Raw genomic sequence first — 25,865 nt, 5'->3', positions numbered from 1 at the left:
TTCTTCCTACTCAGGTCTCCATTAGTCTCCCGTGCTTTCCAGCAAGCAATAAGAAAGCAGGACAAACCCTATAAACACTCATGATTGCCACGCATGGTTTGGCCAAAAATTATTTCCAGGCTTTCTTTTTCTGAAAAATGAGACAATAGATCTGTTCAGTATCCTCATGCCACTTTTGCCTGGCTGAAGACGTGAATTTTGGGATCCATGGAATATTGATACCTCCTGACAGAAACAGGGCACGTTCGTACCGTCTTGTTCCCTGAACACTGCTGTCACCCTGAAGTCCTGTTATACCTGTAGGATCCCACAGACCCCAGCCAAAGTGAGAGCTCTGTAATTTTAAACTGAAAAGCTTTAAAATTTGGGCTGCTGGTAACAAGGCAGTTCCAGTGTGAGTCTAGGCTGAGCACAAACGCTTCACCTGGAGCTTTTCGGTCTCTACTGAGCATCTGTATCAAGCTTAGTGCATGGTCACTGGTGAAAGGGCTGTGTGTGCTCCTGCGGTAAAGAGACTTTGAAGGGTTTACTAAAACTTGCTAAGCAGTCAGAGAAGCAGCTTATTGCAAGAACTCAGCTTAGTCCTCGCCCAGTTTACAAAGCCCCCATTCAGCTTTTACGCTGTCCACTCTGCCTATCTAAACAGCAGTATAATCATAATATTCAACAGAAAAGGCTGAAACTGCAAACAAGTGGCTGACTGATGGATTGTATTCCTCATGTGATGCTAATGCATCCCTGAATGTTCAATTGGCATGAAATCCACTGGAAGTAGCAACTAAAATAAGCAATATTCATCCCCAGAAGCCATGCACATCTCTAGGCAAGTAAGAACTCCACATGTCAGAAAGCACACGGCTTTCGTTAAATAGGCCCCCAAAGTTCAGCAAAACGTGAAAGTAAAATTAAAGTGGGGCAGATCGTATGTAAGAGAAGTCTCCAGAGTAACCTTCCTCATAGGATTAGATCACATTGCACATTGGAAACAGCAATGCCTTTGGTGTGGATGTGCGTGTGGAGATGCCAGAGCTGCTTTATTCAAATACTTCGCTGTGTTACAGCCTGCAGAGCACAATGAGACATCGGTCCAGCACCCAGACTGCGGCTCATCGGGCGGGTGGGGTGACGTCTGTCAGCCTCCAGTTCGACTCCACATCCCACTTTCTTCAGATGATGCAATTACTGGTGAAACTGAGCTAAGAGGAGGAATGTACAGAGGCTATTTAAAAAACCAAAAAGCATATTAGTCACATATAACTGGGGTTTAAGGAAAGGGAGCCTGCATATTCACACTCTGATCACCTTTCTTGCCTCCTCAGTACAAGACGCCAGTCTTGTACCTAAGGAAGTGGCTGAGGGAACAGAGGCAGCCAAAATGCTTACTCTTACAGCCTCAAAGGAAAGAAGGGGATGCGGACACTCCAGGGACATTACTATAAAATACTTCATCTTCAGAAAACAGCATCAGCCTGTTGAAGAAATCTATGGGTGACTAAAGAGCTGTGTTTCAAGTAAGACAGAATATTTTCTCTCCAGTATTCATGAACAAACTTGGAAGTAAAACAGCAGTAGTCCAGCCAGTCTTTAAAAATGAAATTCCCTCTCCAAATGCCAGCATGGCTTCCTGGGTTATTAATACTCTGCTACAGTGAGATGTTTGGGTTTATTTTTGTTTTGAGAAAATTCGGTACCTTTCATCTTCCCTGGGCAACTGTGACGTTCCAAAGGCAGACTAAAGAAAACCAGCATTACACCTACATTTTGTAAATGGGGAAACAAGGTTTAAAAAGGGCTGAAGTGGTTTTTCCAAGGTCAATGATTCCATGCATCAAGACCACGAAGAAAAGTCAAGAAACGAAGCTGTGTTTTCTAACCTCCAGTTCAGATCTCCAGCTGACACTGCCCCTTACGTGCAAGAGAAAACTAAGAATCTTAATGACTCCTTATGGTTTCTGTACCACGTAATACCTAGTATTTTGGATATGGTTCCTCAGGAGTATTCAGAACGGCTGCCTCTGAATATAGCACTTCTGTACTCACAGACTGGAGACACCAAGGACATTTCTCTGTCTCCCACACCCTTCTGTCGTGCCTCACAGGGAGAAAACTTCATGAAGATAAGAATGTGATGTTATATGGCAACAGCTGTGAGTACAGGAATTTAACGGCTGCCTTCATTCTCTCTTTTTATTCTTGTCAAGAATTAAGAGCCATATATTAACAAAAATAGGTGCCGTAGCACTTTTTGAGGTAAGCTGTGGGAATGAGGAGACTGCAGCAGCAGTTGTAGTTTGGCCATACTTCCAGTCATATACTGCACTGTATGTACAAGTACCTATGAAGTAAAGGATAAAGCCAATTTCTGTTCTGCAAAACAGCTGGAAACTGTACTTTTAATGTCTTTGCTCACAGCTTGATTTTAATAGGAAGTGGAGTCTAAAAGATTTCCTACACTGCTTATAGGCAGAAACATGCAGCGTGAGATGAGACCTTGCAGTTTCTGCAGCATCTTCTTTCTAGCTTCCCACAGCACTCTCAGGCTTGACTGAAATGCTCTTGATTAGCGTTCGATGGTGGGTTGACCGAAATGGCCAGCTGGCTGCAGATCTTCATTCTCTGATCTGCACTTTCTTCATCTGATGAACTTAATTTGAATTGTGTCTTGTTTCAATTGTTCGCTATTGCAAATGAAGCAAAACCCCTTTCACCACAATACAGTCCCACCTTGCATTTTCAAAAAATGTTTAATGCGTGAAAGACATGATTCCTAATCTCTAAATAGCACAAGCGATGCTGGTGTTGGGCTTCATTGCCATGCTGCAATTCCAACAGTACTTGAGGATTAAAATTTAGAGATAAGCATTGCCCCCCCAAAACAACTCATAGTAAGACAGGCGTGTACTTCTGTCAAGCCCGCTGCCAAATTTAATAGAAAAATCTCTGCTCGTTCTGATCCTGCCTGGAGGTACCCCGTGAATAATCTGTCGTTGACTGGCAGCAGGGGGGGAATCAGCAGCAGGAGCAGATGAGCACCCACAGCCACAGAGCCACCGGGGACGGGTGGTGGTTGTCAGGAGGCAGGGTGACACTGCGCTGAGAGGAAAGGGAGAAAAAAAGCACTAGAAAGTGTTGCCTGGGCTCTTCGGGCAGGGTGGAAACCTGCTCTTATGGAAGGGCTGTTGCTTTAAGGACAAAGGCTGGCCTTGCTTCATCTTGGCCGTCAGAGATCAGGAGCTCATTCAGTTTCTTTTCCTAAGAGTTCACCTTCTCCTGTCCTCAGAAAAAAAAGTATTATTTCCTTGATTGCTTTGGTTTCAGCCTGCTTATCAGACCCCAAACCACAGCTGGAGCATCCAGATGGCTGCAGAGCTGCATGTGGAGTGCCAAAAGCCCCAGTTCATCCTGTACTTTTTGCATTTCCTACAGTGGGAGGTTTGGCTGGAACAAGATATCCGTGAGTCAAACATGGTGCGCTGTGAATCAGTTCCATGTTCACGGCTCACAGATACAATCTGCAGCTAACCAAAAATCACTTCCATTGACTAATAGGAGGTATTCAAGATTATTAACTAATAATTCAAGATTAACATAAACTTCCTCCTAAATCTGCTCCCAAAGACAGCAGTCCCGGCTGCTCTGCAGGCAAGAAGTGAGACACGGCCCTTCCCTGACAGACATGCAACCTCGGGCAGCCTCTGCTCCAGCCTTGGTGTCTGCTCTGCAAGAGCTGCGCTCTGCTGGCCCCAGCCCCAGAGCTTTAAAGGTTTTTTTCATCTTGGACAAATGAGTTTTCTACAGTTTTTCCTCCAGCACATTTCACAGAGACAATCTAGTATGTTTTCTCTCGGTATGTAGAAGTCAACTGTATTTCAAATGGGGGCGGGATTATTTTTTTGAAGAATGACAGCGATGAATGTGTGATTTATTAGAGGGGAAGTTACAGCATAGAGGCTGAACTGAGAGAATCTGCTGAGAGAGGCTTTCACAGCTCTGGGCTCCTGCGGGCACCCTGTGAAGCGGTGAGAGAGTGGGCACCTGTGGGTAAGAGGAGAAGGAGCGATGATGCCTTTGAAAACGAGAGGTGTGTTACCTGTGCCCTCGTCTGGCCACAAAGCCTGGACTCGGGGGAAATTAGAGCTACCTGGGGCTGGCACAAGGTCTGTGCAGGGTCAAGGGCTTTTTCCAAGAGCGACAAGGAGAGCCAAGCCACCGAGCAGCAGTACAGTAAACGATTGCAATAAACGGCTCAAGCGAGCATTTCTGTGCCTCTGTAACCCTCTGGCCACCCTCCTTGTTCATCCTGCACAGCCAGGTATGGCTGAAAGCTGCCCTGCCTTGGCGACGGCATTATGTGTGTGCTTTGGAAAGCAGAAACCCAAAATCTTCCTTGGAAATCTGTTGTCTGACCGTGCCTCCGCTGCCCGACCCCTGCCCAGATGGGTGCTGGCAGCGGGTTCATTGTGCAAGCCTTGGCCTGGTCTCAACCCTACAGTCACCATTTCATCTGTAATCCCTTGCAGAGCAACAGTTCTTTGAGCCCCAGATGCCGGGGCCTTGTTGCTAACATCTGTTGCCTGTAAAGCATCAGTAGCTAATTTTGAGCAGATTTTTGTGGGAGAAATGACTTCAAGCCATGTGTTTGGATTAAGGATGACGATTGTGCGCACTCATTCAACTCAGCTGGCACTGCAGGCACTAACACAGAGCTTGTGAGCTCCCACCTCAGGGGTGGGAGGTGCTGGGGGATGTGGGATGAGATTTTTGGCTGCTCTGTTTTGTTTTGAAGCGGTTGGAGAATCCGAAGAGGGGGAATAACTGTCAGGTGGTCCTGGCCTGGGTAGAGAAGGTAAGAGATGGAGAAGGAGGTGTCTGGGAGGAAAGGAGGTGTGTGAGGCTGTAGCTCAGCTGCAGCAGAAGCGGGGAGGAAGGCTTGTGAAGTTTGTGAGCAGCTCCCAGTGCAGCTGCTCCCACTGTCACCTCCCCAGGGGCTTGCTCCTGTGCCTTTTCGGAGCGACAACCCGCTGCTGGCTCCAGAGTGAGATGCTTGTTTTACTGAGGCTTTGATGCTCATTTTAAAATTAATCTAAAACAAGAGTACCTTCCACATGGTGCAGGAAGATGCAAGAAAGCCAGGTAGGAAGGAAATAATGGGAAGAAGAGGAATTTGATTTGAAAAAGTAAAAAGAATTACTTCCTTATTTCCCTATAAAAAAGAGGAGAAGAAGGGGAATGGAGATGTGGCCTTTAAAGGGTAAAATCAGCTCTACTCCTTTGTGAAAAATGGGCCTGAGTCATAGTTCTCTGGAAAATCTGAAAAAATACCACTCCTTGTATTTAAAAATAGCAAAATTGTTGTCCCTTTTCTTAGTGAGTGATGGCAAGAAAGGGTGACGGTATCTAAGTCCTCCAAATCACACGTGGTGGATTGTAAGTGATTAAAAGAGATGCTTAGAACGCATTGTGTGTCCAACCACAACTGTCCATCCCACAGATGGGAGATCATCTGCTGCAGCAAAAGGCAGGAGGAAACGTCTTGGAATACCCTGGCTGCCTCTGGAGGGGGTAGGTGGTTTTCCCTCTGACAATTGACTGTCTTCTGTTAGCCTGAAGGTCGCGTGAATGAAATGGGGCTGCGGACAATAAATTGGTGAGAGCGGAGGAGGAGCGTTGCATCTCTGGCCACCAGGCCTTGCAAACGCAACTGTAGATGCATGTGCATGTCTGTGTATACATGTGCTTTATATATATATACACTTAGAGAAATGTAATGACTAGAGGACTCGAACTGCCATGCTATTTTGTGCAGATTTCTGCTGTAGACCTCCAAACAGTCAGCTCTGGTGAACCCATCATGAAGAGCAGTCTGGAGCTTCCAGCAGTGGCACAAAGTGCTTTCACAGGAGCACTTTACTCTTTTTTTCCTTGCTTTGCTCCTATCTTTTTCGAAAAAGCGCAGTCTCCAGGCTGAGGGAGCTGAGCGGGGCACCTGCGAGAGGTGGGGGTGGAGGTGGGGCAGCCAGGGGCCTGAGCCTATAAAGCTGGAGGAGGGGGAAGGTGCTGGGTGCAGGATGGCCTCAGCTGAGAGGAAGCAGCAGCGACGGAGGAGGAGGCGTGGGGCTGGGCAGCCCATCGAGGGTACGGGGAGAAGGGAGCACCCTGTAACAGAGCCCTGTTGGGGGGTGTAGGGGACTGAATGCCAGGGCAGGAGGGCTGGGATAGAGGGCTGGCTCTCAGCATGGCTTTGCAATTGTCCCTCTCTAGTCTGGTTTGATGACTTGAGTACAAATACCTCTTTGAGGGTTCGGAAAAGTTGTGGTGCCCTTTTTAAAAAAAAAAAAAGGGAAAAGGGAAAAAAAAAAATCCATTTTACGAAAAAAAAAAAAAAAAAAAAAAAAGAAAATTATCTTTTTCTCATGTTGCATGAAGGACCAGTGAATCAAGTCATTGTTTTGGTAGAAGACAGTAGCTTCTTTTTTGTTTTTAAACAGAAGCTGCCTTTGATTGAGAACTTAACACAGGCTTTGTGAAGGACTGACCAACCTTTCTAGCACAAAGGGAGTGACCGTGTCTGGGCAATTTATAAGAAGATTTTCTCTAATGTGCTTTCCCACCCTCTGCCTGTTTTAGTAGATGCTCAGGAAATGAAGGATTCTCTTAAAAGCCCAGACTACATAGAAAGACTGGCACGAAAATACATGGTAACTTTTTTCTAATTGCTGCTTCTCTATCTCCCTATTAAAATGCATTTTAGAAAGTGTTAGTTGCTTTGTCATTAGCCTGATTGTGCAGCTAGCTGTGCTGGAAAAGAGTGCATGAAGAACATGTGTGAATGAATTAATTCAAATGGTGTCACCTGCAAAGAAACAAAAGGGAGGGAGGAAGGTATTCCACTCCTGTGCTACCGCCTGGAGAATAAGGGGGCTATTTGTTTGTAAGGTCTCTGTAGCAAGAGCTTCAGAAAAAATGAGGATGTAGTTTTAGTCATTTATCTGCAGTTACATTTCTGAGATGTAGGCCCACCAAAAGCAAAGAGACAAACAAAACCTCAGTGCAAATCAGAAAACACCTTGTAAAGTTATTTACAGACCTGGAATTACTGTCCCTAGCAAACGCAAGGCATGTTCTGGATTGCTTCCCATTGTGTTTTTTGGCAGAGGGGAGGAAGACTTCTATTTTTCCCTTATGTCTCACTTGCGCAACCCAGCCAGCACCACAAATGTGGGGTATTTGGAAGGACAAGCTGGCTTCAGATGGTAAAGCTTTGGAGAAACACAGTATCTGCAGTTTGTACTAAACTTCAGTTTCAACCCTAAGCTGCGGTAACTTGGGCTTTGAGTAGCATTTCTTTCCTTTCCTCCTCTGCAGCAGAAGTGCACAGTAGAGTCAAGTACAGAGTCTGAGTCTGAATCCAGCGCGGAGGTAAGAACTGACTCTGAAGCATTTTGATGGTGATGAGATTCTGAGATGGGTATCCAACTCTTCCTTCAGTCTCAGTAGGGAGAGTCTAAGGCATGGTTGCTGGGGTTGTGGGTTTTGTGACTGTAAAAGGAAAAGGGTGGGAAAAACCCAACAACCCCAAACCTAACACTATGCTATCCATCAGGTTCTTCCTTACAGCTGTTATTAATTTTAGCAAAATTGATTCTGAGGGGATGAGGCAGGAAAGTGCCAGTGTTTTAGGTAGACAAATGTGACACAAGCACTTCTCTGCTAAGAAGTGCTTAAAGCTGAACTGGGTTGTTTCTGGTGGTTGACTTTCAGCAGCTCTGGTCCAGCAGGATTTCTACAGCTCTGGGTGGAGAACCTCTACCTTCTGACTGTCCGTTTTGGATGAGATTAAGAGAGCAGCTCTGTTGCTGTGGCAGTTACTTATGAATATTGGTAACTTCCTGCATGTTGTTCTGTCAAACCAGCGTGTTTAATGTTGATGAAAAAAGACATGATGCTGGAGTGGAGAACTAAATACTTAATTTCTGGGTAAAAGTCTTCAGAATTGACGCTTGCTGTTAGTCCATGCGAATCGCTGTGTTCCGTGGCTTAGAGAAGCTGTCTGCCAGGAACCTGCCACCACTTTACCTTCCAGAAAGCAAGGGGAAAGCTGGAGTTGTCTATGATCTCATTCTGAGAGAAACAAGGCTGGAAGTCCAGCTGTCTGGCTGGACTCTGATGGCTGGGCTGGGTGGAAGAGGGGCTTGCAAAGGTGCCAGCTTGGACAAAGAGCCGGTTGCTCTCACTGAGGGTGCTGAGGCAGGTGCCAGGCCAGGGCTGGGGGATTTCTGGGCGCTTTGGAGAAGCAGAAGCTGCTTTTCTTCATTGCCCAGCACTACCCACTGGCTTTGTGGGGATGTCTCTGTGTCCTTGAACTAGCACAAGAACGCACAGCTGCAAATGGGTTTGGACTTCAGCTCCTCCACTAAAGCCTTCAGGTTCCTGTTGTGAGTAGTCCAGATTTGCCAAGCCCTGCTTTGCATCAGCCGCGCTCAGACTCTCCTCCTTCCCCACCGAAAGCAGGCACAGGAAGGACTGGCAGCTTGTTCTCCAAGCAGCTGTGATGGAGCCTTCTAAAGGAGCAGTTTCCTTGCAGTAAACTTTTTTCCCTTTGTGTGACTGCTTTGTACCTGTGGTTTGCTTTTAAAAGTGAGTGTCCCTATGTGGCTTTTTTTTTTTTTTTTTAAAAAATAGACCCAGACAATGAGCACTATTTCAGAATGATGCATAAGTTCATGAAGAAAGTTCTTGGTCTAGGTCTGGATAGGTCTATTTTTAACCACATGGGGAGAAGCAGCCTGAAACCTCAATGTTACAGCAGCAATACTGAGACTGATTGAAAGGACTGAGTTTGACTGTGTTAGTTACAGAACTCTCCAAGGAACAGCAAATTCGTAATCCCAACTAACAAGGAAGAATTTCAGATCATCCCTGCGTAAAAGAACAAAAAGGGACCTGAGTGGGAGGGAAGCTCTCTAAAGTCTAAATTGTATCTTGTCTACTGTTAGTTAAATGCTGATTTAGTTTACTTTTCTGGAGTAATTGTGTACCTTACCACATCGTTCTCTTCATAGCAATGTTTTAAGTGCAGTAAGACTTACCATAGCTCTCCTCAGTCCCTCTATTTTAAGCTAACTTTACCAGGCCTTTAGAAGTTAGATAACTTTTTACTATCTTCTAGCAAGGGGAAAACCTGGCTTCCTCTTCTCTAGGATTTTTACTTACTCTGGTTTTACTTTGATCAGTAATTCATAGGAAGGTGCTTTATAAACCTATGTTAAATTTTTTTAAATAGGTCATGCCTAGCCCACTTGCTGGAGGACTTGGGAAAGCAAGGGACTCCAGGGGACTGCAAGTAGGTTTGATCATTATGCGGCAGCCTTGTTCTCAGTGTAGCATCCAAAAATTAAAATACAGGGGGGAATGTGTGGATAAACAGAAAAAGTTCCCTGGTAAGTCTGTGACTTATGTTGTAAGTGGTTTTAAAGCCCACTGTATGTTGCCTCTTGTATTTTTTTTTTTTATGGACAAATAAGCATCCATTATATTTAGGAAGACCTTTATTTTAGTTTTTAGATCCTTATGATGGTGATTCAGAAGATGCATCCATTCACTCTGACTGTAGCTTGAATTCTTTAAATAGTATAAAAACTGCACCATGGGCGAGCAGTGCCCCAAAAGCAATGGCTTTGGAGGATGCTGATACTTCAGAAGATGGAGACTCCTTCCCTAAACCTCCAGACTGTCTCTGCCCAGAAACAAAAGTTGGTGGAATTCAGACAGTAAATGACTGTAAAGCACCCCTGGAATTTCCTAGCCAAGAGAAGGATTTCCCTAGAAGCCTATTGCAATCATCTGAACTGACTAGAGCCACAGAAGTGTTCACCTCCACGTGGCTGACACCTGACCATTCCTTACTGATGAGTATTAACCCTTCAGCCTCTGCAGATCTCCTTGCAAGCTCAGGTAACAGTGCTCCACAACCCATACTAGCAGCTGACTGTGATGGCAGAATGGCCAAGCAGCCCTTAATTAAAAGAAAACAAGGGATTTCCATTCCAGAGGGTGCTAGTGAAAAACTAAGAAAGAAATTCCGTGCAACTTAATCTGAGGTATGAATAAATCATTGGACAAACTATTTGTTCTGAAGAATGAACCTGGTAAAGATTTCTTTTGCAGATGGTACCTGAACTGAACAAGCTTTAAACAAGCTAGTTCAAGCCTGTTACAAACGCAGCTGCACTGTGTACTGCAGACTTTGAGATCCACCTGAAAAGACAGAATCAACTAAACAAGCTTGTGTGGCAATTTAAGTGAAAACTAGCTAAGGTATGTCCACAGAATCACAGCTAAGCTCTGCGCCTGGGTGCTACTTTGGTGCCTGGGGCCTCTGGAAGCATTGAACTTAACTCCTGTATCTAGTACCTGGAGGCACCTGCTCAGTTTCAGTGTAATTTCAAAAAGGTATTACAAGGGTTTGTTGAGGAGGGAGGGAAGAATGACTGCATGTTTGCCATTTGTTTTCAATAGCTATAGCTTACCTCACACCTGCCTCATGTCAGTGTTTGGCTCTTCATAGGTCTGATGTACTGTGTGAGAGGAGGGAAGTAGCTGTATGGTGAATGATCTTACAGGTTTGACTACAAACAACTGAATTGCATTGTGTTGAACTGAGTGCAACTAAAGGCAATCTAGCTTTTATTTTTTTTTCTTCAAACAGGAAGTTGACTTGTGCTATTAATATATCTGTTCCAACCTGTTTTGAACAATGTTTTAGGTATACAGTCTCAGTATACCTGCCAGTTTAGAATTTACAATGTGAAGTTGAACACTGTATGACTGGCAGAGGTTTTTAATTTGCAGTTTCTTTCATAGGCTGGAAAGCCACTCAAAATACTATTTAACATCTAGCCTTGCACTTCCGCTAACATCCGCATGTTTATTTTATTAATGCAACTTTGCTTTCTCCCTTATCCCCCATCTGGAGCTATGGAGATGATTTTAATCAGCTTGGAAACAAAGTGGTTAGAACAATAAGATTCAGAGGCCTTTGCCCTAAGACACAAGCTACTGTACTTGCCCTCTGACTTGCCCTAGCAGCAAAGAATACTGCAGCTGGGGCCATTTACAGTGAATAAAGTCCTTAACTCCTTGATGACAGCTGTGAAGTTAACTGCAAAAATAACCCTGTCACAGCTACAGATTTGTGTGTACTGCAACTAGGCCACTAGACCTCTCTAGAATTAGAACTTGTGAAAAGCTTCAAAAATACAACATTGTAATGCAGCCAAGCCCTTCAGTCCCATGTCAGGAAAGTCATACCCTTTTAAGTCCTAGCTGTCTGCTGAATGGTCTTCAACCACCTCATCTGAGGCTAAATAAAACTGAACTACTGACCTTCAAACTGCAGCCAAAAACCCTAAACTCATCTAGTAAGGGTTTCATTTAAACCAGTTGTTTAAACACAGCATACTGAAATAAATAATCCACTAGAAAAAATAATACAGGAACAATCAGGAGAGAATTAAGTTGAAGGGTAAGCCATGTGGGACAGTATTTACTTAGACACTCAAAGTCTGCTTATTCAGTATGAGAATCCAACTGTGGGTTAACTTCTGAACTGAAAACGCACCTTTTGTTAATTCAAGCCTAATGCAGAAGTTAACATATAATGAACTGAATAGTTTGGGAAGCTCTAGCTACTTCAAGCATATTTGAGACCATTTTGATCTCATCATTAGTACTTGCGAAAAGGTGGAACTGGTTTAACTGAAGATTTTGATAGTAGCTGTAAGCTGGTACCACAGCCCAGGTGCTGAGCTTATGCACAAAAAGCAGTAGCTGAAAAGTGCATGTTCAGCTGAGCTGCTAACGGGTAGAACTTGTACATATTTTAGCTAATACTTCACACTACAACTGCTATCAGTAGGAGGTCTGCTTCATCATTGTACAATGGATTTCAAATAATCCTGGAAAAAGTGACAGTATAAATTCCAGATACTAATATTCTGGTGCTGGGAAGGAAAGCAACTCATAGAAGCTGAAACAGAACAAGGACATTCTGTTATGGTTACATAATGTTATGGTGTACCATCTTGGATGATACACGTAGTTCCCATCGCTGTTTGTCAAAATTGGATGAGAACTACAAGAAGCATACAAAGATTACATGATGCACTGGTCTGGGATTAATTCTTTGTTAGGGAATAAAACCAGACAGGACAGTTCAACCTACACAGATTAACTATAGGAGCTATGAAACAGTATGGAGAGGGTAGATGGCAAGAATTCTCAATTTTACTAACTAGTAGGCATCAACTAAAAAAAGCATGGGTGAGGTTAACAAATTTTCCTCCCAGCACAGGCCTGTGCTGTAGAACCACTTATCACAGCAAAAAATATTAAGAGTTGATACAGGTTCAGAAAGTCACTGCTTTCATAGGAGAAAGCATGGAAGGAAGGAGCTCCTGAGACTTCTTTTGAGATTGAAAAGCTATGTACCTGTATTCTTTGCATGCATCTTTGAACACTTGGTATTAGCCACCGTTAGAGAGGACAGTTGTTCTGACAGGTTGGTTGGAAGGGCAGAAATGCTTACCCAATGAAGCAAGCGAATACCCAAACTTTACAGCAACCCAAGCAATTAGCAGGAACTCTCAGCTCCCCTAATTTGGTGACATGTGAGTTCCTGAAATAAGATTGTAATTCCTTGTTTAAGCATGTAATACTATCCTCCTGGGCTTAATGAGACATGAAACTGGAGCCTTATTTCACCGTAAAAGCAGCTTAAGAAAGAGGAAGCCCTATTGGTCTCATTTAGGATACTCTAGCTTCTGAATGCATCTCAGCAGCAGTGTAAAAGCAGGTTACTTCAAGCAAGACAGTTCATTACATGAATTATTTGCAATGTCAGCAGATGTCATAGCAGACAGTATCAGGCTTTGTGTCTTACTGCACTGAAGACTTACATTCCAAGGTTCTTGTTAGCTGAACCAGCTGCTGAGTGAGCTCTACGAAGGTCAACAATATGCTTGAATACTGACTTATTACTTGTTATTCTCTGAAAAGATCATAGGTACAGTTTTTCCAGACCAAAAAAAATCATGTACGAATTTTATTTCCCAAAAGAGTCAAAAGTCTTGCTATAGATTTTATTTCATATAACATGATCCATCAAATATCACATCTACCAATAACCGTCTAAAAATCTCATCCTATTTTCCTTCAAAGAAATCTAGCCACCAGCTTTCCAACCCACTGCCCCCTTTCTTTCTAGTCAACTTAACACAAGTTCATCTGACAACCTAACCTAACCAAGTTACAAAAGTACAGGTGAATACTACATAGAAGACTGACAATTACTACAGCATTACCAGTCAAAACAAATCTTTTCACTCAGTGCAGAGAACTGCAACACCACGTTCATAGAAGCTACGAGGGTCTTCCTTGGTAGCTATTTCAAAGTCAACTGTGAAAATCAGATCAGCACGAGTGAAGTTCAGATAAACTGGTAAAGTAACCTGGGGAAAAACACGAATATAGAAGAAGAGTTATGCAAGGCAGCTGAAGAGCATAAGAAGTTTCTATAATACTACATGGTATTTATGAGATGGGAATTTAGTCTCAGACAACTCAATACCCAAAATATGAGGAAAAAAAACCAGGCCTAATGAATTCACCTAAAGCACAGCCTCCTTTGTAGATATAAATTCAAGTTTTGGCCTGAACAAAATTAGTATTTTTGGATGCCTCTCCTTCTTCTTATCTAACTACAAAGGAAAGACCTAGTCAACACCAGGTCTGTTTGCTGCTAGCCTGGAATTTAGGTACCAACTGACACTGAGAATATTATAAAAGAACAATTCTATTTATGGTGCCTGATAAAAGTATTCCTAAAGCTTCAGAAAAAAAATTACTAGGTAGATCTAATTATGAGAGTTCTTTTAAAAATTTTTATCAATACTTACAACATTTGCTTTTTTATCAGCATTTGTCTGCTTGATCCAGCGAAGCTGTGTAATGGGCAGTACAGTTGAAATAGCATTTGAAAGCGACAGCTTGTTGTTACTGCATGTAGCTCCCTGAAGCTTCAGGCCTGTAAATTGAAATACACTTTAGAGTTCTAAGAGCTTTCAAACATCCAGAAAGAGGTTGTCTCCCTATGTATTATTTAAGGGCTGTCTAAGTCCACTTAATTAGAGGTATTTCATACCACAAAATAAAGAGCTTGTAGCAGACACACTATCCAATATCACTTAAATATATACTGACCTGAGTCTCGAGATTTATTAGCATTATAAGTACTTCCCTACTAATACCAAACTAATTTCCAAACAACTTCAGAAAGTGTGTATTAACTTTTGCAGTGATATGATCTTCTTCATTTGATGCAGCCCATTTAATACCAGAAGCTTCTGAAAGTATTTTAGAGCAAGGACCTCCTCCTTTCTGATAAGTTTACCTGTCACTCCAAAACTGCATGCATCCAGTACTGCATTCTGTGTAGTTGTAACATTGACCTCAAGACAGAGTTCTTCAAGGGACCAACTGTTTGCTTGGGCAACATATTGTCTTGTAGCAGTAATATATGCCTCTGGTACAAACAGGCCACCAAGGCACACGTGGATGTTCTATTTGAGGGGAGAAAAATTTTTAAAAAAGGCTATCAGCTGCAGTATTAATTCATGATTATCATAAATATTACTTCACCAATCTATTTACATTAAAATTTTCCTGCTGCTACTGGAACACTGTGTAACTGCTAAATTGCTTTTTGCTCTAAGGCTATGTATTCTCTCATTCTAAAATACTTTTTCCCCTCTAATCTGTATGAACAGTTAGCCTGCTAAGCCCCACCATTTCGAGATCAGGAGATACTCAACAGTGTTTACAAGCACATTTCAGAGAACATTGACTGAAGTTGTTTTGCCTGAGGAACTATTCAGAAGTCTTGATATGAAGACTCCATGAAGTAGTTACACAGCTCCACCTGAATTAGATATAACCTCTAGAAAAAGTCAGCACAAGATACCTTTAGTTCTTTTGCTCCACCAGAAGCAGCTGCCTGGGAAATACTCTGCAGCTGTTTAATGCGCTCACTGAAGTCGGACACCCACTGAATAACAGTCATACCAGCTGGCACTGTGTAATGAGACCAGCTACGAGGCAAAATACCTATGAAAAATGTGATTAGAATTAAGTTTTGTTTGCATACAAATTGGAATTACACACTATTTTGACATTTCACTTTTTATCCCAGTAGCCATTAAGACTTGGACCAGGATATCAGCCTCTATCTTAAAAGGCTCCTCAGCAAGTGAAAGCACTTTCAAAGATTATGAAGCAAATGGCCTCCAGGTCTAGTATTTATTTAAAATGCCATCCAGTTACAGAAACACTTCAACAGCAACTTCAGTTATACACAGCTATATACTGCAGTAACTGATCTTCTGAGTTTTCGTGAAGATTCGAGTTCTTTAGAAAAAACTGAAGAGGTCAAGTATCTGTGTTTTAGGAAATGCTTTTGTTCAAAGCAGACAGCAGATCTTTATGTATTACTAGAAGTAGGATGTCTGTGAAAATTCCACATTTATGTACAATCTTGAAACAGACGTTTAGAGAATTTGAATATTTTCCAGGTGATTTTATTATTTATTTATTTACTATTTCCAGGAGCAATATTACTCATTTTGTGGTATAAATAACTTTATTCCATAACAATTCAGAGACTGAAAGAATTGAGAAAGATTTCAGCTTAGAAATTAAGCTGCTGATATAAACTATACAAAAAAGCCTAATATTAGCTATCTCAACTTGAAATGCCAAACCAAACCAATTGGAATTTTATGCTCGACTCAAAAAGTATTGCTTGTGTCGAATGGTAAAGTCAATCCCAATTTTCCTGCAATTTTTTAAGTTGCTAAGCATAATAGGCTCCGACTTACAGAGTGCAAGAGGCAAAGAGAGCACTGGGAGATGCCAGTTTGAATTACCATACCTTTCACCAGTTCATTTATAAGTGTACGCAAATAGTTGGTTTGTTTCTTTTTTCCTTCACACACTTGAACCACATCTGCAAGGTCCTGACGAACATCCTGAAGAAGCTTAGCTCCCATTTTCACTTCTCTTTCAAAGAATCGGAACAAAGGATCCTGATTGTCAAAACATTGAAAGTAAGTTGCGGATGAAAGTTCAAGATTTTTACTGGAAAACTGCTACAAAAAGCAACCCCCAAATCCTGGATGGACTGACCAGTGACACCGTGACTACAAGCATTAAACATGAAGATGCAGTCTATGGTGCAGAAAATGATTGCAGAGACTGTTTTACAACCAACAATCTCCTCTCCCTTGGAGAAGCAAGAAAGTAGAAGTCTTAGTTGAACAATTAATGCAGACTGCCTGCTGCAGCTCCTTCCAATCAAGTCTGGATTTCTTTTAATCTGCAACAAAAGGTTCTCACCTTTCTCACCTTTAGTCTTTAGAAGAGTTGGGCAATCATGGGCATATTCAACTGGGGAGCTTATTCCTGAGTTACAGCTTAGGGTACTACTGTCCAGATCTGAGAAGTTTCCTCCAGCTCTTGCAATTTCTGTTCCCAGTGAGGAGAAGCTGCTGCCATATCTCCCCTCACTAACCACCACTAAATTTTAGCAGTAATTAATGTGCACTGGCTTTAAAGGAGATATCGTTAAGTAGCAGTCAGTGTGCTATCAATACAACAGAAAGCACTTGTTTCTTGCTACCTGGTCACAGAGAAGCTTCAGAAGTGGTACCCTTGATAGACAGTTTGCCATTGTATTTCTTCAAATAATCCTCAGAATACATAAATGAACTTTTAAGAGCATTTCAAGAAACCCAGTGGGGCATTACATAGCTATGGCAGTCAGAATCAGCATCGATACAGGTTCCATTGTCCCCCCAACAGTTTAGTCTGTACTTGCAAATCACAATGCTCTTCTTCCAGTGTACCGGAACTTGTGCACTTCCTATGCCCATGTTAGACAAAACTTAGTTCTTACCTTGATGTTTTCCACAGTTCGCTTCAGATGGTTTAGAGTTTGAGGTATAAGGTGAAGCCAGTTAGAGGCTGTGGTATGCAGTGTTCTCATCCAGGCTGGGCGACCATCTGATGTAGAATCAGTTCTTGTCTTCTTCTCAGTTTCTGCATAAGCTAGATCATCCTCATCCTCTAGCATCTGCATTTTCAGCATTTTACTGATCATATCTATGCCTAAAACAGAAGATACGCTGTCAGAGAAGCAGTGGCATCAAGATGAAAACATTCTACTACATACAAGAACGAGAGTTTTCTTTTTCCCTAGTCTAGACCTAAGATACAGACCTGCCTAGCTGTAGGTGGCGACAGAGCTGACAATAAAGCCTTCCAGAATCAAGATGGGAGCTTGGTATCTGGAAGGTTGAATGTTTAATTCACAAGCTTCTGGTCAGTTTTTGGACTGCTCGAGTATTTTACCTTGCAGAAGTTAAACCAACTATGTCGAGGGAGGAGGGGAAAGCTATCAACTCTTCTGATTTGTATTTCTCTTCTGCTTTTTAGTTAAAATGGTAGCCTGGTAATTTATGCAAGACATTGTTAAAGTTCTGATTTTACCTTGTGTGGTGAGAAGAACTTTCTCTGCATTATTTGGCAGGCCCAGCCATGATGGCGTTTGTGTATCTGGCAGCATCTCAACCCACTGGACAAATTCTTCACGCCTGCAAGTCAGAGTTTTAATATCCATTAGAAGGCTTCCCCTATTAGAATGGCAAGTTAATTCTTTGCCTGAGACAAATGTTTACACAGCTAAATTCCAGAGCAAAGATACAAGTTAGGGTTTTTGTTTTGTTTTTTTTTTCTTCTTCTTTATTTTTTTGTTTGGTTGGTTGGTTTTTTGTTGTTTGTTTTGGGTTTTGTTTGTCGTTTGTTTTTTTTTTTCTTTTAAACTTCCAAAAAGAGAAGTTGTACATAGAGATCAGGCTAAATTAAAAATGATACCTGATTCCATCTGGCATCTGAATATCTTTGTGTCCATCAACTTTGCAAGCCAGTTTGAATTCACTATCGAAACTCAAAGTAGTGAACAGACGTTCCAAGAAAGTGTTTAACAGACGTTGATCAAATTCATTATCGATGCGACCTCCATAGATAGACTGTGCCATCAGTGTCTTTAATGCAGACCAGGGGATTTTATCAGGTGAGATGTTTTGGCGGCCCTATAAATAAAATGCAATGTAATTAGCAGGAAACAATCCTTTTCACCTCTCTCTGACAGAGGATTCAAATTCAAGAACTAAGTTAAATTGCCACCAGGTTATTTGAGCCTACTCATCTAAATTACTGTACAGAACACACTGCCTCACTGAAGATCTTAAGTAATCTAAGTATTACTATACCTAAGTATACAAAACTACTTGCCTTTGCTGTATCATCCAGCCATGTATCTACTGTGTCACAGGCAGATCTCAGATCAGATTCTCCAAATTCATACTTCTTGGACCAACCCAATGGAGCATAGCGCAAACGCTCTTGGATAATGGCATGGAACCAGGCAAGGAGGAAATATAAACGAGCACGCTCATTTGGAGACTAGGAAGTGGAGAGAAAAAAAATAAATACACTTATTACACAAGTGAACTGATAATCAAAGCTTGCTAAAAGGCTAGAAAAGATCAGATTTAATGTATTCACTTTTGATAGCAATCTAGCATTCTACCAACAGAAGGAGCAACTACTACTTTACTTCTGTGAGAACAAAACATTCTATGTACATCTTAGAAGCTGAAGTTTTATCATCTTTTTCTAATGTAAGATTTTAACAAACACATTCTTTCTTTCACCCACACAAGCCGCAGCCTTACCTTGCACATTCTAGAAACCGGAATGCTACTGAAAGTCCTCAGCATGTTTGCCTTTACACCAGGAGGAGGTTCAAAGACGAAGATTCGGCCAGCACGTAACAAATTCACTGGCACCTAGAGAGAAAAGATCAACAAACTCAAATCCAACTCCTTTAGCCTTCACTAAATTAAATCCCTCTAACAGCACAACTGGCATTAGATTCAAAACCTCACTGTGAGCACGCACAGTGATGTCCTGCCCTTCTTTGGAAGGGCAGGGGAAGCAGCAAAAGATATGGTATAAAGTTTTCAGCTACAATTAAGTTATCAGAAACCAAGGCTAGTAACTACCCTGACAAGCATGTATTCTCCTGTTTCTTTAATACAGAAAAGCAGTAATGACAAAACCTTCCCTGGGTAGCACTCTTGGCTCTGCAAGCCAGTTATTCTACCAGAGCACCAAATTTCAGATCAATGTTACCTTTGGATTAATCTCCATGGTAAGAAAGAGTCTGAAGCAAGCATGGGGTTGCAGGGAATGTAGCTTCTTTTCTAGTTGCATGAGCCAGCCAGGAGCCAGGTGAACGTTCTTCAGCATTACCCATCTGTGAAGTTTTGAAAAAGAACAAGTGCTTTTTAGTGTACAGCTTATGGATCCTGGCTATAATCACCACAAAGAGTAACAGAATATGTTATTAATGCTACAGATTTTCCTCACTCTTTAAAACCTGCCTTTACGTAGAACCAATTACTGTCTACTGTAAGTGGGCTAACTTTTCTGTTTTGCAGATACAACCTACTTCTCTTGAAAATATTTAAATCAAATATAAGTTGTGAACAGCTGTGCTTAAGTTATTACAAATTCCAGTTCAGAAGATAGTGCCAGGTTTTCTTCACCAGTTTTACCTATTTAGCCAATAGGTTATTTCCCTCTCCATCCCCATTTACCTTTTTACTAGGCAGTAGTTAAAAAGTTTCTAGCTAAAAAGGAGACAGAACTTACCTTCCAGATTTCACTGCTGTGTTTATTGCTTTATCTGCTTGGTTAAACCCTTCAGCAGAACCTAAAAGACAGAAGGTTGCTAAAGTTCTTACTGCTAACAATTTCATTTATGCTTAGATGATGAAACATGGTATGTTCTTACCAATAGCAATAGAAGTAATCTGTGTATTCTGCTCAGCTGCAAGGTCTTCAACATGACCACTGGCGTCGTAACCAGGCACTGAACACATCAGCACAGGGGTATTAGGTTTTACCTATTGTCCGAGAAGTTTAAAAGGATACGAATCAGTCACTAGAGGAATACAAGAATGCAGTAACCTCAGGTTTTTTTCCCCTCTGGCCAGATAAAGACATTATGCTATTCTTAGTTTTACATTAACAACTAGGAAAACAATCCATTCTTCATACCCTGGGGAGAAGGGTAAGTGGAAGAAATGTTCCAGTGGATAGCTTTACTCACTATGGAGCTCATGCAAGGTGGCACTGAGCATTACCTCAGGATTTTAGCCTTTCAAAAACAAGCAGGTTACCTCTGTATCTACGATATGTGTCAGATCTAAAGGCTGCTCCATAATGGACATGAAAGACTCTCCAAGATTTGTTGAAACAAAGGTATGTGCCATTGCCAACAAACGATCTGGACGGAAGGCCTGGATCAGAAGCAAGCGATGAATGGCCTGTCCAATAGGAGCTGAAAAGGGGACAGAGGATTAGATGGACAGGTAAGAAAACCATCCTCAACACCTTCCTCTTTTCAATTCTCCATTCATTTTTTCCCATCTTGTTCTGAAAACCAGATATTTAGAGAGTCAATTATCCCTTCGAAAGATCTGTTGCAACATGTTAATGGAATGCTTATATTCTGTCTTCACTATGACAGAAACCTACCATCTTCAGTTCGTTTGTCTTCTGTGACACTTTAATTACCTGCTCAACTGCTCATGTTGTGAGCCCTTTAAAAGCCTACCTTGACAAGATGCTTTTGGATTCTACTGAAATGCTATTGGTTTACAAAATCTGCAGTCTAGAAGTATTGCCATGAAGTGATTTTAATTTCCAGGGACAATAGATCTCTTCACATCTTCTCACTCATTCAATAATCTGCCATTCTGCTAGATTTTCAAGTATTATATACTTGTCTAGCATGGACAGGATAAACCTAGAGTTGCTTCAGTTAACAGTCAAGCAGCTTTATGGTAGCTAGTAAATACAAGCTTAGAATCCTTAATTTAGAAAGCCACCTACAGGAACGAGCCCCAAATCACAGATGGCAAACACTTTCCTAACATTACCTTTCATATAGGGGAGGAGCTGAAGGGCAACAGTTATCCTCAAGTTCTAACTCTTAACAGATTAGCACTAACAACTAATACAGCAAGAATTAAGACTTCATGCTTGGATACAACTGCAGGAGGAAACATTCTAGTAGACCAGCCCTGTCCTCAGAAAATCTGTGTCTTGGAGCTTTTTAGAGTATTGAGCTGCCTCCAGATTTGCAATGACTAAGGTTAATCCAAACTATTATGCAATCTAATGAGATTGTGGAAGTATGTTTCATCCTCAGTGGAAGACCAGATCACAGGTTAAGGTGCAGGAAGCAAGTGTAGTGACTATTGCTTAAAAAAGTTTGGGTTAAAAAAAGAAAAAAAAACAACAAACCAAACACCCCAAACAAAACAAGAACACCAGACTTGAGGTTCTTCCACAATCCCAACATTATGATTTTCCCAGGCATTAAGGTCCAAATTAAAAATTCTACTTTAGCATTGCTTTAAAATCACAGTAATTCTACTTAGATTAAAGTCAGTACAGTAGGACTGGTGTGGACAATAGTGCAACTTACTTGCAGGTTTTTCTTCAGTCCAAAGGTATGGTACAGTCTGCTCTGGTGAACTGCTATCCAGCCAGATACAGAATTGCTATATTGAAAGAAAATGCAAAAAAATTGAAATGGAGTTTCATGGCATCAAAAATCTGCTGCAAGGTGCAGGTCCTGTTCATGGTGCAACAGAGATGTTCAATCTCAGCCTTAAAATCTATAATATAACGTACTGCAGGAGTGTTCAGCTACATACCAACTTTCAGTAGGAAACAAAGATTGCTAGGGTAGGGTTGAACCTGGTATAGTCCAAGCTCTACTAGCTTTGGATTTGCAAACAGATCTTTAAAAACTCTAACACATAGCTAAATGTTTAAACAATGAAATGCACAAGTTCGTAAGATTTTTCCCATTTAATGCTCGTATCTTATCATCTGTCTTTAGAATAAAAATTTAGATTGAGTACCAGATGAAGTATTTGAGCTTTCATCTACAAGTAAGTCTTGAGAAATAAGACAGGGCTAACACTGTTAAACAGAAGCACTATTATATTAAGGAAATTGAGTCAAACATTAAACTTCGCCCCAAATTTTGTCCAACATTCAACATAGTTTGGTCTTTTCCAAGACTTCTAGATATAAATGATTTGAGTAAGTTCTTGACTCATTTTTGTTTAATTAATTTCTCCAAGTTCTGTTGTTCTGCATTGCCTCCAGCACCCCTGATTCTACAGATCTCTACCAAGTCCAAGCTCAAGCTATACATTATTTTACCCCAGGCTGAAGAGTTCGAGGAAAATTAGATGTAGCAAAGAGAATTCAACTTTTAACACAAAAACTAGGCAGGGCAACCGAAGAGGTACTATTTAAGATGTGGACATATTTTGGAACATACAGTTTCAAATAACACTCAGGTCATCAGAAGGAGCAAAGTGTTCAGCAGCTGAGCACCATCCAAATTTATTCCAAATAGTAATGTCCAAGAGCCCACCATAATGATAATATGTATGGCTAGGGCTGCTCCCCTCTACTGCATAATTATCACACAATAGTGATTCAGTAAAAGACACGCAGTATCACACCTTCTGCTACCACAGGAACCAAAGCTGACTGCAAAGTTAGATGAATGGCAAAGCTGCTTCCAAGGCTGAGTGATGAACAATGCTGGTATTTAGAACTCAAGATTCACAGCCTGATTACAAATGAAATAAGAACATTCATTTCCACAACAACTACAACTAGTTAATCTGTAAGGCTTCCCTTGTCATAGTAGGAGAGCTTACTCGTAAGCATGAAGCTCTTAAAGCAGACACCTAAAAAGCTTTATCAGGTAGTTTAGTGCAGAAACAAACCCTAGCCAACACTTACCTCATCAGCTTGAACTTTTGAAACAAGGTCCTTAAATGCAGGAAGGCAGCTCAACCTCATCATTGCTTCTGTTTGCTCTACAGTCAAACCATTGATTTTTGGGAGAGATGCAGTGTTTAGTACAATCTCCTTCCCTCTCAAGAAATGCTGGAATTCTGCATCATATGTAGGCTCCCTAATGTTAAGGGAAAAGAAGACTTTAGCTAAGTGCCTTCAAGACACCCCTCCCTTTTCAACTAAAGTGAAACAAGAAAACAAACGTTTACCCAATAGTGCCTTTCAGTTTAATCCGGGCCAACAACATAGCAAATGTTATATGATCTTGATGCAGCATGCCACGTGCTACTCTATTGAAAGCCACCTACCAACAAAACAGTGAAGTTAGTAACATAAGAAGCCTTGAATTCTGACCCTTCAAAAATGATTAAAGAATTACATTTACTAATTAAAAAAATTGAACCTGAAAGAGATCCTTTGTGATGATTGAGAGACGCTGAGTATGGTCTGTAATTCCCTTCAGATTTGGGTTCTCATACAAGACGTTGTGATAAATGTCCAAGAAAAACTGGAGAGAGTATTGGTACAGGAAATGTATCTGAAAGACAAAAGAGTTTAGTTTTTCTCTCTAGAGTCCTGCTGTTTGATAGTCAATGGCTTATGCCTACCAAACTGCAATACAGCAGCCAGGGCTGGAATTAGGCAGTGCTTATTTAGCTTTGAACAGTAAATACATGAAGCTTCTGGTAGGAAGAACCACTCATCCTACCTGTTTCAGGGACTCCATAGTAAAGTAGATACTGCTGCACGCTGTAGAAAGAGGCAAGTACTGCTGAGAAACAGTCTCCACTTCTTGCATGACAATATCAGTCTCTTCTACTTTTCTGGTGACCTCTGCTGCTTCCTTCTTCAGGTTCTCAAGAGTAGTAATGATTGTGTCATCATCCAGGATACGTCCCTTGACTTCATTAAGCGCCTGTAGTAGGGATTTTTCTAACTGACGCAAGCGCAGCTGAAATTCACCTTAATAAGAAAAATTAGGTTACATATTGTATAGATGTGTTAGTTTTTAAGAATTGTATGAATTGTGTATACTTTGCCATTGGACATCCTGAAAAAGCAAGAGTATCAGCTATAAAGGTATTTCACTGTGTATTTCTACAGCTACAGTAAAACCACTGTATTCTTTTGGAACAGGAGGAAGTTGCTTTAATTTTGGTAAGCGTACCCTGAAGCTTGAGGAGGTCAGAGCGTTTTTCATCAACATCTGGTCTTTCAGCTTTCAGGACTTCATTCAGACACTGGCTCTGTAAGCTGCTGCGAGTTACTGTGAAGTTCACAAATGTAACACGAGAGCAGAGGTCCGGTGGGAATTCAACCTATCACAGGAACCACAAAAAACTTTCTCAGCTCTCTGACATACCATTTCTACGAACAGGATAGCCTTTTGTTTTACTTACTGTTGGATCTCTGGTGGAGAGGAAGATAACGAAGGATGGTGACAAATCAATATCTTGGTCTCCCAGAGTAATCAGAACTCTGCCTCCAGTTCTCCGGACTTCACGATTCAGAACAGGATTCAGAACTGGATCGTAGCTCTCCACATCCTAGAAGCAGAGATGTGTTAAGAGATTCTGTTTCTTGCAAGTGTCTTAAGCTAAAAATCCTGATCCAACTGGGGCTTAAAGCTCTGGTAGCAATCAATTTGCAGTTAGTTTTGAATACGGATCAAATTCAGAAGGTATTTCCACTTCAGATTTGTAGTTGAGCTACACAAGCACAGAGTTTAGGCTATTACCGTACAAAATCTCAGTAGGGGAGTATTATTATTGTGGTAGTTCTAATGCATAATAAGCCCTATTCTAAGTAGCACAAGCAACAGTTACTGAGCTCATCTGTGAGCTAATCCTTTGTTTTCCCTTTTCCATACTAAGAAACAAAAAATATATCCATCTCAAGTGAAAGTCAACTATTCCTACACTTGCCTATTTCTTTGTATTACTGAAACGTCTTCTTGCTACTCAGAATAGATTTAATTCTAGATAACTAGCCATATTAAGTGCCATTACCTACAACTAGAGATAGCATATAGGAACAAAGGAACATAGGGGAACAAAGGACAGACAGGCTGCAAGTCATTTTATAGAGTGGAAGTACAGAAAGATCATTTGAAAAGAAAAGCATTCGATCTTAAAATGCTGGAAAAAGGAAACACCTTCTTTTGACTGTGTATCTCACTAATCATATTTTTCTCAGGACTAATACCACACATATCACTCAGTACTAGTTTACTTGTTAAATTATGCTTGAAAATAACAAGTTTGAAAAGTTGTTTGCAACTTACTAACAGAACAATTGCAACTCTTATAGTACTCAGGGCAGAATTCAAGAATTTTAAATAGTTTCTACGTGATCATGCAACTAACCTGTACCAGAAGTGGGTTACCAAATCTCAAGGCACTTTCCAAGTTCTTCCTGAAAGCGTCATCCAAGAAACTAGTACGAGTTATCTTACGGTCTTTATATTCATTCATGATAAACTCTGTAGCTTGCCCAGAGGGATCGATGATCAATGGATACCTAAGTTAGTAATAAAACACTTCCATTATTTGGGTTTTGACTGCAGACAGCCTCTAAGCAGTTTTATGAACTTAGGTTGCATTATTGGTCTCAACTCTAAAAGCTTGTATATTGAAGGAGTAAGTTGGCCAGGTTCAATAACTTAGTTCAGTTCCGTTTTGAAAGGTAAGTCTGTATTTAGACAACAGAATAGCTTCAGTTCAATCCAACTTATTTTAACAGCTAAGCATAACCAAAAAGGCAAACAAAGATGGATGAGAGTTTTTAGGTTT

At 41.2% G+C, this 25,865-nt stretch overlaps 1 protein-coding gene across 1 annotated transcript in view; it reads right to left on the bottom strand.

Annotated features, from left to right (window-relative positions):
• Nucleotides 1–13,127: 13,127 nt before the first annotated feature.
• Nucleotides 13,128–25,865, bottom strand: part of DYNC1H1 (dynein, cytoplasmic 1, heavy chain 1) — a 42,645-nt gene continuing 29,907 nt past the window's right edge. Inside the window, 22 exon segments of the mRNA XM_009582500.1 lie at nucleotides 13,128–13,508; nucleotides 13,956–14,083; nucleotides 14,450–14,618; nucleotides 15,020–15,162; nucleotides 15,986–16,139; nucleotides 17,009–17,220; nucleotides 17,602–17,705; nucleotides 17,986–18,203; nucleotides 18,406–18,576; nucleotides 18,849–18,962; nucleotides 19,309–19,432; nucleotides 19,831–19,891; nucleotides 19,973–20,084; nucleotides 20,361–20,521; nucleotides 21,674–21,749; nucleotides 23,017–23,191; nucleotides 23,283–23,377; nucleotides 23,477–23,611; nucleotides 23,783–24,036; nucleotides 24,242–24,392; nucleotides 24,474–24,620; nucleotides 25,440–25,593. Of these exon segments, the coding sequence (XP_009580795.1) occupies nucleotides 13,380–13,508; nucleotides 13,956–14,083; nucleotides 14,450–14,618; nucleotides 15,020–15,162; nucleotides 15,986–16,139; nucleotides 17,009–17,220; nucleotides 17,602–17,705; nucleotides 17,986–18,203; nucleotides 18,406–18,576; nucleotides 18,849–18,962; nucleotides 19,309–19,432; nucleotides 19,831–19,891; nucleotides 19,973–20,084; nucleotides 20,361–20,521; nucleotides 21,674–21,749; nucleotides 23,017–23,191; nucleotides 23,283–23,377; nucleotides 23,477–23,611; nucleotides 23,783–24,036; nucleotides 24,242–24,392; nucleotides 24,474–24,620; nucleotides 25,440–25,593 (3,187 nt within the window). The 3' untranslated portion in view covers nucleotides 13,128–13,379.

The sequence above is a fragment of the Fulmarus glacialis genome, unplaced genomic scaffold (genome assembly GCF_000690835.1).
Source record: "Fulmarus glacialis isolate BGI_N327 unplaced genomic scaffold, ASM69083v1 scaffold23927, whole genome shotgun sequence".
In the NCBI taxonomy this organism is placed as follows: Eukaryota; Metazoa; Chordata; class Aves; order Procellariiformes; family Procellariidae; genus Fulmarus; species Fulmarus glacialis.
This window is presented reverse-complemented; position numbering and strand designations above follow the sequence as displayed.